The sequence below is a fragment of the Drosophila innubila genome, assembly GCF_004354385.1.
Source record: "Drosophila innubila isolate TH190305 chromosome 2L unlocalized genomic scaffold, UK_Dinn_1.0 4_B_2L, whole genome shotgun sequence".
NCBI lineage: Eukaryota > Metazoa > Arthropoda > Insecta > Diptera > Drosophilidae > Drosophila > Drosophila innubila.
Window position 1 is genome coordinate 17,346,683 of NW_022995372.1, and position 12,718 is coordinate 17,359,400.

The 12,718-nt window shown below is 36.0% G+C and overlaps 4 protein-coding genes across 4 annotated transcripts in view; 1 reads left to right on the forward strand and 3 right to left on the reverse strand.

The window, feature by feature from the left end:
• The window catches only part of LOC117779905 (discoidin domain-containing receptor 2), a 93,777-nt gene that overhangs the window by 20,803 nt on the left and 60,256 nt on the right, over nucleotides 1-12,718 (reverse strand). The gene's annotated exons all lie outside the window — the stretch shown is intronic.
• Nucleotides 5,580-6,949, reverse strand: LOC117781554 (uncharacterized protein CG1339). The gene is made up of 2 exons (XM_034618326.1): nucleotides 5,823-6,949; nucleotides 5,580-5,762 (listed from the first exon to the last, which is right to left on the reverse strand). The coding sequence occupies exons 1-2, from the start codon at nucleotides 6,930-6,932 to the stop codon at nucleotides 5,580-5,582; spliced, it is 1,293 nt and encodes a 430-aa protein (XP_034474217.1). The 5' UTR covers nucleotides 6,933-6,949.
• On the reverse strand, nucleotides 9,570-10,653 carry LOC117781560. The gene is made up of 2 exons (XM_034618332.1): nucleotides 10,409-10,653; nucleotides 9,570-9,733 (listed from the first exon to the last, which is right to left on the reverse strand). Exons 1-2 carry the CDS (start codon nucleotides 10,639-10,641, stop codon nucleotides 9,676-9,678), a joined length of 291 nt encoding a protein of 96 aa, XP_034474223.1. The 5' UTR covers nucleotides 10,642-10,653; the 3' UTR covers nucleotides 9,570-9,675.
• LOC117781561 lies at nucleotides 10,822-11,470 on the forward strand. The gene has a single exon (XM_034618333.1). It carries the CDS (start codon nucleotides 10,840-10,842, stop codon nucleotides 11,098-11,100), a length of 261 nt encoding a protein of 86 aa, XP_034474224.1. The 5' UTR covers nucleotides 10,822-10,839; the 3' UTR covers nucleotides 11,101-11,470.

A 12,718-nucleotide genomic window follows, 5' to 3' on the forward strand; every position in this document is an offset into this window, starting at 1 on the left:
CAATGAATTATGAACAGACCTCTTAAACTGAAAAGGTTTCTTATTTATCAAAATTTCTTTAGTTTTCATTACCCTATTTTTTATTTTGTTATTTTTTGACGTTTCTTCTACGTTTTTGTGTTGGTATCAAATTTTTCAAGTGTCACTGTCAACGCATCTCATGAAAGGCTTTTGTTTGATTGAAGGAAATTAGAGAAAGTGTGCAGAAATGGCATCCTCTAACCTCTAGGCAACATTGTTTATACATAACTCTCCTACCTCCTCTTTCTTCCGTGTATTTCCCAGGAGACTTTAAATTAATTAATCACATTAAATGCTTTGTGGACTGGACGTCACCCACAAAATAAAACCATTGCGCCCTGCTAAATTGTCAAAGCAAACTATTAAGATCAAAGATAAGAAGCAAAAATAATGATTCTAAATGTTGGCACAATTATGCATCGCTGCCCCGCCTAATGGATAATATACTCGTAAATGACAGGGGGAGATTCTGAATTGGACAAAGTAGCTGGGTCCTTCAATTAATTAAATACATTCGCATAATGTTTGGCGCATGTATGCTGATGATGTTATTATTATAATTATGTTGTTATTGCAGAACGAGGTGTACTCAAACATTTTTATGAAATTTATTTTGCCAAAGCTTAAACTAGAGCAAATTAGACCTAGGGAGTTGTATATTGTATATAAATATCAAAGTATGTTATGTTATTTGAATACTATCATATTTTTAGAAAATAACTAAAATAAAATTAATCTAAAATTAATTTAAAATCTTTAATACAGATGTTTTATAAAATATTTTTAAAACGCAGAAAACATTGTTCAAGAAAATTGTGCGCTTTTTAATATTATTAACAGCTTTTATTATCCTTATAAATAAAATTCTGTACTGAACTAAAAATTAAAATGAAATTTGGTATGGCTTTTAATGCTTTATCTCAAACATACATATATTTGTATTCGTTAATAAATATTTATTTAAACTTTCAGACGAACTTTTCAATTCGGTTTGGTTATTTATCTAAATAAATTAAGCCTTTCTTCTGACTAGCTATATCAGTGAACTCGTGCATCATTTTTCCTTAAAGAAGGGAAAATATGAAAACAAAGGAAATTCAAAACTTTCACTTACTCAGTGGTAAGTTTTAGGAATTGGAGAGAGAAAAGAAGTATTGCCACAAAGAAAATGCATTCGAGTGTAAATAAAGCCAAAATACAATCTTGTTGTGTTTGGGATCCCTTTTTTTGTTAGGCTGCCAGTTGGCTGAGTTATCAGTGGTTCATTTCAGCCTTGATTTGAGTGCGATTATGGAACGGGAAGAGGTTGATGAGAGGGGGCAAATGTAGGATGGTGCTTTTATCCGAAGTTATTGACTACTACCTTCAGCCTTGTCTTCAATTAGCGATAATAAAATAAATGATACGAATGAGTTTTTCACATTTAACTTTTTGACAGCTTGATGCGGGTTCGCTGTTTCAGCCAATTGTTAATTGACAGTGGGATTGGCCTCGGGACAATCACCGAGGCTGCCGGGTAGACAGTCAGGACCGACGGGCAGACAGTCAGACAGGTCGACAGCTGACTCCGACTTTGTTTCGCTTGTTTTTAAAAACCGCAATCCCAAAACTGTCAATTTGACAGAAAAACGCATCAACAGTAGAGTAAATATAAAAAAAAAAACATCCAAGTTAATTGTAAGCATGGCAAAATTTGTTGTCAAGCCAAACAAAAGGCAATACACTGGTGTCAAATTGTTAGAAAGAATTAGAAATCTTTAAAAATCACATCAAATTGTTTTCAAAACTTACATAAATATCTTATATACATAAATAAGTTAAGTAATTCAGATTCGTTATTTATAATATTTAATTTAATTATGTATGAAATACTTCAAAAGTTTTAGAAAATACTTGTAGTTAAATGTAAGCAATCTATTTAAAATTCGTATGGAAATTTTAAGACGTAGTCTAAAACATATGTAATTAAATTTTCTCCGAAATAATTTGTTTATTTAGAGAAAAGTAAAAAGCTGAAAAATATATTTCCCAATGTTATTCGAGCTTCATCACGCCACAATTTTCTGCACAAGCTGTAGTTCTATGCCACTGTGCCTGTTCGTACTGAAAATGAAAACTAAACACAATTAAAACTAACGAACCTGGCAAAATTTGCACAAAATAAATTTCGTTTTAAATGTTATGAGGCTCATATTGAGAGCAACAGAGTGTGTGAATGAGAGAGAAGGTCATTTGTTGAGTTGAGCTGAATTCGTTGCTGATGCTGCTGCTGCATTTTCCTGTTGGTTCTAGTTGATTTAATTAAATGCATTTGAATGCAAATGCCTGGAAATGCGTAGAGCTGGCACTCAAAAGCATCAGCATATGTGGTTTACATTCTGCAACATAAATGTTTTGATATATGGGCTAGCTACCATCTGAGCACATACTCACGCCTATCCTATAATATAATATACCGTTAGTTGTAACTAAAACAAAAACGGAAATGCTGAGCTTATGCTGCTGACAGCGCCCTCTGGTGTTATTTTATAGCAAAATATATATTAAGCCAAACCCAACCAACTGTGGGGCAATGGGATCTGCCACATTTTCATAATACGCAATCTCTGCTGTGCGTAGGAGTATTCTATACGAGTCTATACTACAGATTCCACACACACTCGCTGCGGGCCACATTTAATCAAAAACTGCAGACATCGACGACAAAGCGAAGCTGATGCCTCTAGCCGAGCTGTAAAGTTAAAAATCTATTTGTTTTTTTTAGACTTTAGCTCGACTGACATGTTGTTTTATCTTAACTGACATTAAAAGGCAAATTCTATATCATGCAGCCGTTTGAAAGGGTTAATTGAGTGCGAGTGTGTGCGAGCTAGCGTGTTTAGTTAGAGTATTTGATAGTCGAGTCACAAAAACGTATGTTTAAGTAAAAATTATTTAATTTAACTGTCAATTTTTCAGACTATTTTATATATCACAAGTTATGGATTTTGGGATCGACAAAGGCTCTAATTTCGATTATAATATAATAATACTGAATATTAATGTCTAGGAATACTGAAAATGAACTTTCTTTATTTTTGAACAAGCCGTGCTTTTAGAAGGGGACTACTATAGTCCTAAATCTGTTGTTACTTTCATAACTTAAGATTCAGTTAGACCAGTCATTAGAATACAATATAATTAAATTGAATTTTAAGTACGTTACTTATCATCAAAATGAGTACTCGCATATATCTATCTACTGCAATGAACTACTTCATCATCTTCGGGCAGCCTGGCATAACTAATTGAATACATAATTTACAATTAAGTACGTAAGCTACTTTAATATTTATGTCTGTAAATGTGCAGAGACACCAACATATAGAAACTTTCTCCTTTCTCCCCCTGCTGCACCCACTTTTGTGTGGGTCGTCCATTATCGACCATCACTTGTGCCAACTGCAATAAATGTCAATTATTCATGAATTTTCAATAACTTTAGTGAAGGCAAAATAGAAAAGTTTTCTGCTCGTCGTCGGATGAGCTTGAAAAACTTTTTAATAATATGTAAATATAGCCAATAGAGAGATAGAGAGAGAGAGAGAGAGAGGGAGATAGATGGACAGAGAAAGTAAAAGAGAGATGGATGGAACAGGCGTTAACTAAAAAGCACATAAAATGTAATGCCAAACAATATGAAAAGAGAATTTGCTTGAGCGGCAAAAAGTACATAGAGAGACATAGAAGGAGAGAGAGAGAGAGTGAGAGAGCGAAGGGGGAGAGCAGACGACAAGGCATAGTACAAAACAGCTTTTGTCTTGGCTGCGCAGTGACAAAACTTTGTGACTGCTTAATTTGTTATAATTTATGAGCGTCAAGCGTCGTTCTCTGGTTCTCGTTGTCGACTTTGGCTTTATTATTGGATTTTCTTACCCAGGCCCATGTCCACAGACAATTTAAACTTTATGCCAAAACGTTTTTGAATGCTTAATTAGTTCTGGCGAATGCAACACACGCACATAAAGCAGAAGGCGACTGTCTGTGACTGTGTTTTGTTAAGTCTCCGTTTCTAAGGATTTAATTTGTTTGTCTGCATTTGTTTGTGAGCGACAAATTGTAAAACATAATTTATTGAATTGCCATTATTATTATATTTAATGCCTGGTTCCAGTGCATTAATTGTTGCCAAAGCTTATTGAAGTGTTTATGAAACCTGCAAACAATTTTCCAGCTGGTAGCTCATCGAAGAGCAGTAAGAAAATTATAAATATGACTTCTTTATTGGTTCCTTAATGTTAATTAACAATTTGAATCGATAGAACAGAGTTGTTGTTAATTTTTTTATATTTATTATTCAAATGATTTAAATGCCATTATTCATTTTATAATCCATGTTTGTGGCATCTTTGGAATACCATTCATCCCCCGTATTGCAAATGTAATACATTTACCAGTGCGCTTAGTCAGGCATAACAAAGCGCCAACGGGCCATCAGTTCCCATTCCTCAAGTTGTGGCAACGTTCCAATGTTCCGCCCACCTCCACCTCCAGCTCCAAACCTTTCACCTTTGAAAAGGCGCTGGCAACAACTGCGCCCACATTAAACTCAATAAAATAAATGTGCAGCCATAAATTACACAAAGTGCGTCAGTTACACACACTAAAAGACAGCAGACGTGCCACTTTCTTCCCAACCTCCCCTCATCTAACTTGATATCTGCCCGCCTCAGCTGCTGCGCCCAAAAGCAGACTATGCAAAATCGACAAGTGCCACAATTTTTTATGCAAAATAATCCTTTGCCAGTGCCTCATTGATGAATTATAGCAAATTAATTTTACACTAAAGAGCGACAAAGCTAGGCACAATGACACACCCTACCGCCCACCGCCCAGCAGCCACCGCATCCTGCTGTGTTATCAAACCATTTGCATGGCTGAAGTTGCCTAGGCAAACAGTTTAACCATATCAAATTCAAATTCGCATAAATTTTTGGAAAGGCATCGCAGGTTGGGAATATGTATGTATAAAAATCGATTCCCAACAGGAAGTGCCGGAGTTGCTCCATTTCTTTTTGTCCTTTTTTTTTATAAACACAATTTTTGGGGGCGCCACTCAGATGAGTTGTGGGCTTTTCAACGAAGAGCAGAATAAAGAAAAATAAACTCAAACCAAAGTCAAATCGATTATTATTTTATCGCCTGCAGGGGAGAGTTTGCTTGAACGCAACACGTTTGCTTGAGGGTTGTAAAAATATATTTAAATGTACCAGCAAAATGTATCGAAAATTGAATATTTCGCCTAGTCATTTACTCTCTATGGCAAAAAAAAAACTATCAAACTGGTACGTGACTGTTGAATGTTTGAATTGTTGCTCCCATTGAGTGAAAATCTATGAAAATTTTGGCTCGACAAGTATATATTAAATTCTGAAATGCCCAAAGGTAGTACCAATGGAAATGACTGAAAACACAGACAGAAAGTAAATAGATTTAATGTTGGAATATATACTGAGAGCTTGAAATACAATTTTAATTCATGAAAAAAATGTATGATAATATAAATAGGGAGGTAATTTCTACTTGTGGGACACACACTCGGCGACATTTCGATTTGTTGAAACGGTGTATTGTATAAAAGATAATGCGGTTATCATTACAGTCAGAAAGTAGTCGAAGGCAAACTCTCGATCGCAAATCATTCCAAATACAATCTCATTTAAAAGAGGTTCCAGTTTTTGGTGCACAATCAATGAAGTATGCTGCAAAAAGATTGCAAACTGTGAGACAATTTCAATGTGGACAGATCCAAGAAAACGTACCTCATTATGGAGCACTTTAAGTGTATTATCGTGTTGATAGGCCTTACGAATATATTGAATATTTATGATCACAATCTGTTGTTGTAGAGTCAACTCTACGCTGCGTAATCGATCTGTACATATGCCAAGGATTAACACATTGAGCAGAGGAACAAGTGCGGGACCCAGACAACCATCAGCTATTATATACATTTTATTCTCGATATCATCCTGAGCATAGATCATACACTCCAGAAGAAGTTCCATATTGAAGATGCTAGTGAATATGCCCAAGTAGATGGCTGAGGGTAACCAGGCTACCTTCTCTTTTATATATTTATGCAGTTTAATAATCCGCAAATGAACCTTGAAAAGCAACAACAGACGGCGATGATAATGACGGGATATAAACTCTAGGGTCTCATGATACTCAGTTAAGGACTGCAGAAAGAAGGACAGGTTGCGATACCAATTGAGTAAAATTAATTGATAGAGGAAGTAGGCAAATTCACAGTACTCCATTAGTATCCAGTAAAATAAGTTGATCCATAAAAAGTAAGGCTTATACCACATGGTCTCCATTATTAAGTATACCAAGTACATCTTGCACAGATAAAGCCCCAATAGACTAAATTCACAGTGATAAATCATGCCAAATTTAGACTCGATGGTGCGTGAGATATAGATGATTTCGTTGACCAACTGCTTTATCAGTCTGCAATCCTCCTGGGAATGCAGAAATATCACAATGCGGCGTAGTACGTTTATGGAAATCCCTTGCATGGCCAAGCTGATCAGAAAGTTTTGGCCATCCGCCTTTTCAACTCGAAATAAATGAATCCAGATCACAAACCCAATCACCATGTAATCCACAATGTGTCTCAGCAAAAAAAGGCATTTAACCGTCAGAATTAACTTTGTAATAATAATATTATATTGCGTGTGCTCCAATCGCCTACTGTGCGAATTATAGCGTAACTTGAGAAAATTACAACACCGTGCAATCCAATAGAGCAGCCAGCTGCTATATAGGAAAATTCTTTTATAAACTTCATTGCTAGGTCCACTTCGCAGCAATCTAATATCCTCTGTGTTCCACATGACGCCAATCGAGCAACTAAAAACCGACATTGACGACGAATTGCAGCCCGGTTATTTTGAATATTTGTTATTTATGTGTCGGACATTAGCAAATGAATTAATCGACGGGGTCAGCGCAATTACCAAAATTATGGCAAAGAAGCTTATTGAAAACTTATGTAACTTTACGCTTAAACATAAATGTTTCAGGAATTTCAATTAATCAAAATTTAGATTCAGAAAAAATTCTATAATTAAGATAAATATTACAAGTCTCGAAAATATTTCTAACAAGTAATTGAAGGCAAACTGTCGATCGCAGGTGATATCTAATATAATTACATTATGAAGTGGATCCAGCTTTTGTCGCATCAGTATTAGGCATTTAATTGTAGAGAGCTAACACACATGACGGCTATGGAATGAATGAAAACCGATGATGATGTGTAACAGCACAGTTTAATCGAGTTTTTGTTATTTACGTGTTGGCTATTAACAGGCGTATTAATCGAAATGGTCAATGCAATTGCCACAATCTTCTCTATGATGACCACAAATTAGTGGGCGAACACAGAGAGAAAGAGAGAGAGGGAGAGGGAGAGAAGAGTGAGGGAAAAATAAATATAATAAATGTTTCCAATTAAAGCGGATTAATCCATTAATGAAGCCACACTACACAATTCTTATCCTACTTCTTATTATATAAAATATATGTTCTGTCGCATAATTAAAATTTTCATGTGCATGTGTATGTTAATAAGCAAGTCAAACAAATACTAATTTACACACATTTATTTTAACTTTATTTTGACAAATTCATGGATATTGAATATTTGTTTAACTTACAGGCCTTTTTAAGTCTTGCATTAGAATTAAATTAAACTAGAAAGTATTTGAATTTTACAAAGCAAAAATGCCTCAAATTACATCGACAGTTTGCCTCAAAATACCTGAAAAATAAAATGAAATGTCAGAAAGCAAGTGAACCGCATCCACAGACAAACATTTAATTCTAAGAGAAAGTTCAATGCACCAAAACGAGAGGCACAACACAAATAATCAGAGAGGCAGACAGACATACAGACAGACAGACAGACAGACAGACAGACAGACAGACGGACCAACAGAGGAGCATCCCAGCCGTGTAAAATACTTGGCAGTGCCATTTCCCCAATGGAAATGCGAGTGCCGGAAAATGCAACTCTGCCGTCGCCGTTGCTGATGCATATAAAAAGCGCGCTGAGCCGTTGCCTAGACAACAACAACAACAAGAACATAAATACACCCGTACACACACAGACACAGATGAATTTCCAAAAAAAAAATAACCCACCCGGTTCAACCCGATCCAATTCGTTCTAAGCCTCCTGCCTCATTACGCACGGCAGTGCAAGGCAGGCTAAGAATTGTAAATATATATAAAAGTAAAAATATACTCGTTTGCAGATGTATGAATGCACTCATTCCATGCTGGCTATTCATATTCATATATGAAAAATGCTCCTTAAAATGTCCGTGTTTCAATGAAATGAAAAACCTTAATGAATCCACAAGCCGCGTACCCTTTAGGATACAAAAGGTTTCGAGAGTTCGACTGTCTGTCTGGTTGTGGCATTTAAATACCCTGTAAAGCTGGTGTAAAGGGTATTATTGATTTTATTTGTGAGACAAATTTGTCAATTTCCAAGAGCTCTACATATAAATCTATAAGAAAAAATTCATTTGCATTCATAGATTTAAATGAACTTAACATCAGAAATTAAATAACGCCATAAGTATTCATTTATATTAAAGTTTTTCAATATTAAAAATACATTCTCAAACAAATAAACTTGCATATCTATCCGTGCACTCCGATTGCATCATTTTCTGTGTGTAATATAATGTATTGCAGGGTAGTTTGCAGTCTATCAGCGTGTATTGCAGCAGTCCTGCCTGTTATTTATGTATCAATTAAACCAAATTCGCCCTGCCTCGACCAAGCTGAGAGTCTGTCAAAGTGCATGGCAAGTTTTTTGGAAGTTGCATTTTGAAAATTTGCCACGCTGACAGCTGTTTGGTGTCCCGGAACTGGAACTGGAGAGATTGCATTCATGACACCCTAAGCGCGTTTTATGTACGTGAGCAACCCCTTCTGAAAGGATCTAATGCGGTATGGCATTGTATGAGGCTTAAGGTTTGAATACGACGCCACCCACTAAATGAATTTCGCGGGTTGGCAATAATGGGGTTGAGATTGGGCTGGGATTCCGCTTCGAGTTGGGGTTGGGGCTGATTAAATGCTCCTTAAGCTCCCCTTCCATGTCCATTTGTCATGGTATTTATTCAGTTTCATATTCTCTTTCATTCTTACCGCAATAGGGCTGCCTCAGTCGCCTGCTTTGTTACATTTTTGCAATTATAACTCGCTTTCCAAAATTAGGGTCGTCGTAGTCGCAGTCGCAACTCTGTCAGGCTTTACTGTGTCTGTTTCTGAGCGTTCTATTGTAAGCGTTGCTCAAGTGCTTGGAAAAGACAATGGTCTTTTAAATAACAAAGAAAGACACATTGCGACGTTGCCAAATTCTTAAAAGTGGGCTAATAACTTATAAAATGAAAATTCTGAGACTGTTGTCTGTACTTTAGCTGAAGGCAAGTCAAAGAATTCGACCAGAAGTTAATGTAGCGCAAAAAATAAAAAATCAATAATATAATTGATACATTTAATAAAATCTTGAGGGTTTTTGGTTCACTAAGTACGTGTAAGTTTCAAAAACTGAGTACATTTTCAAAGTTTATTTTTAAGTATTCGGTTTTAAACTAATGGATTGTTCGTCGGCATTCTTCGCCTGTGTCTTTCTTGATTCAGTTTTCTGCGAGTAAATAAACGTTAAAATCTGCAGTTGATAAAGCTTAAATTGTTTAAGGCAAGAGGCAGCCACAGTGGGAGTGGCAAGACTTTAAGGCTAATTTCGAATCAAGTCATGACCTTCATTATCCCACACAGCAGCACACAGCCACGTCAAAAGACAGCCAATATTTTATATAAAATTTGTGGAAAATAGCTGCCAGCTATTTGTGAAAAATCAACACAAAAACACATACACACAGACATAAACCAACGTAAACAGGAATTTGATAAAATTTAGCAGAAAATGGAGAAGCGGAAAAAAGAAACGATATGGTTTATTAAATATTTCGAGCCTGTGGCAATGTTGAAAGCAAACACACATGCCAAGAGAGTGTGCAGCATCTTTCATGTGGCCTGGCCCGGGTGTTACGTGGCGTATGAGTAATTGAATTTAAAGTGCTGCAACATTTTGTAAAAAGAAACGTTGCAAAGTCTGCTAATGACTTTGCGGCTGCTGTGTATCGACTTCAAATCGCCTGCCACTTGAGACTGTCTAAGAGGAAAGTCGAGTCAAAGCGAGTGCTTGCCTTTAAAATTCATCAAGCACTCAATAAATCAATGACAATCGCCTTATTTTTAACGGCTGTAATCCTCTGGCTGCGAATGTCTCAAAGTGCCATCAATGTCATCATCATACCCGATATCTGATTCCAAATCCAAATCATCATCCGGATAGTTATACATCACCACAGGCAATGCATCGAAAAATACGGTTATCTTATAAATTATTAATGCCAAAAGTGCCATAATCCAACCGCAAACTGCTCCAAAGGCAATGCAGGTCGCCGCCTTAATGAGCAACCCATAATCGGACTGCAGATGATAATGGAATATGGTTAGCTGTTTGTAGAAATACTCCTGAACATCCATTATAATGCAGAGAAGGAATTGTTTTGATTTCAACTTTTAAATTTACGACTTTATTATAATCTGTTACTTGAAAAATATACAAACTAATACAGTTTAGAAGAAATTGACAAATTCGTGCCAATCATCAGTTACTCTCCGACTTTCTGTCATTTTTATTATTAAACTAAGTACATATTAATATCCCAGAATTGTAGCAAAATGATGTTAAATCCGATTGAAATTATTTGCTATTACTTGGTGCAACCCATTGTCGATCTCTTGGCCTACTTGCTAAACGATGTGCACTATCTTGCATTTCTGGCTGCAATCTGTGTAATTGGAGTATTGTTGGGCCTCGTCATGGGAATCATAACACTTATCTGCTTCAAATACCAGGGCGTAGAGGAGCCAAAACAGAAACTACAAAACGAGGAAGGAATTGAAATCCAATCGAATAATAATAAGCTGAAGTCTGAATAGCTATCAAAACTTGTTGAGTTGTCTATATAATGATGCATAAGTGAAAATTTTGAAATCTTTTTTAATGGCACAAGAACGATACTACATGTCGAGCAGAAACAATATGGTCCAACGAGCAATTCTTAGAAATATAAAGTATACCGACGGTTTAAGTGTTTCCTTTTATTCATTTAAGGAGTCAATATACCCTTTAATAGTACGCTCAACAATTTGCAGAAGTAAATTATAAATTTGAAAATATATAAAAAAATATAAATAATATTTATGAAGAATATAATCAGGGAATAATACTGGAACCGGTACCGGAGCCGATAACCAAACTATATAATATTGTTTCAAATTAAAAAAAAACTAAAATTCAAAACTTTAAGCAACAACACTTAAAAATTGATTCATTTCTTTCATTTTCTTGTACAAAATCGTGCCAAATTGGACAAAAAGTTTGACTTATAAAGTTGCTACATTAAAATTCTGACCAGTTTCAAACTATCATTGCTTTATCAAAACTCAAACCATTTTCAAGCAAACTCTCAAGCTTTATGAAACAGCACTTAAACAATAAAAATTTGAAAAATGAAAATTGATTTGTTGTAGCGGTACCTACCGGTAAGATACCTAAAATGAAAGGATAAGAACCGGTTCTTTTCGGTTTGATTTCCTAAAATATAGTGAAATTTGATTTGTGTAGTAAAACTAACAATACTTTGTTTTATTCTTTGCGATTCTTCAGCTGTACATTCCCTATGGCGTACAAAAGAACGAAGTAGCCAAATGTACTTAAATTATTCTCTAAGCACATTTTAATTTCCCCCAGGAAACGACAGGCAGTCCAACGACCGGGCAGAGAAGCCCAAAAACACAAAACTAAATTTAAGTAAAAATTTCAGCGCTTCGTGTTCACCCAAAGGATGTCATTTTGCCAAAACCCAAAATATTTGCAAAAAAAAAAAGATGAAGTAACGAATAAAAGTGGAAGAAAATAAAATACGAGGCAGGTTGGGTCAAAGGACAACGTCTAAGTGGCATGCAGTTGGCCCATGGCATAAAGACAATTTAAGGAGCAAGCAGTTCATAAACAGGGCGCTCGATGAAATGAATAACGACGACGAGAAACCAAAAACCAAGCGAAATAAAATTTATTTTAGTAAGAAAATTGCGTGACACAAGGAGAAGGGAGAAGACGATGGAGAAAGAAGGAGATGCCTCTAAATGGCAGTGAGCCAATGGCATCCACAAGTATATTAAAATGTTGCCCTCTTCTTAGTAAGACATCCGCTGAGACCGTAGCGATAGTAAAGGAGTCGACCCAGCTGATTGGAAATGATTGGTTTTGGGCGACATTTTCGTTGTCGTCGTCGTTGTTGTTTTCGTTGTCTGGCCCAGCGAAGCAACAAATAGCCTCGTTCTTCCCAAATTGTTGCAAAAACAACAAATGGCTAAAGTTTTAGCGGCTCCACAAAACCTGCCACTGCAATGCAAAAACGCAAGACAACAACAACAACCACGGTTACAGTACCAGTTACAGTTACAGTTACAGTGGGAAAATTAAGTTTCTGCGCCGTTGCGTAGGCAAAGGAAGGGACACCAAAGTTGTCGTCATCGTTGTCGTTGCCTCTAG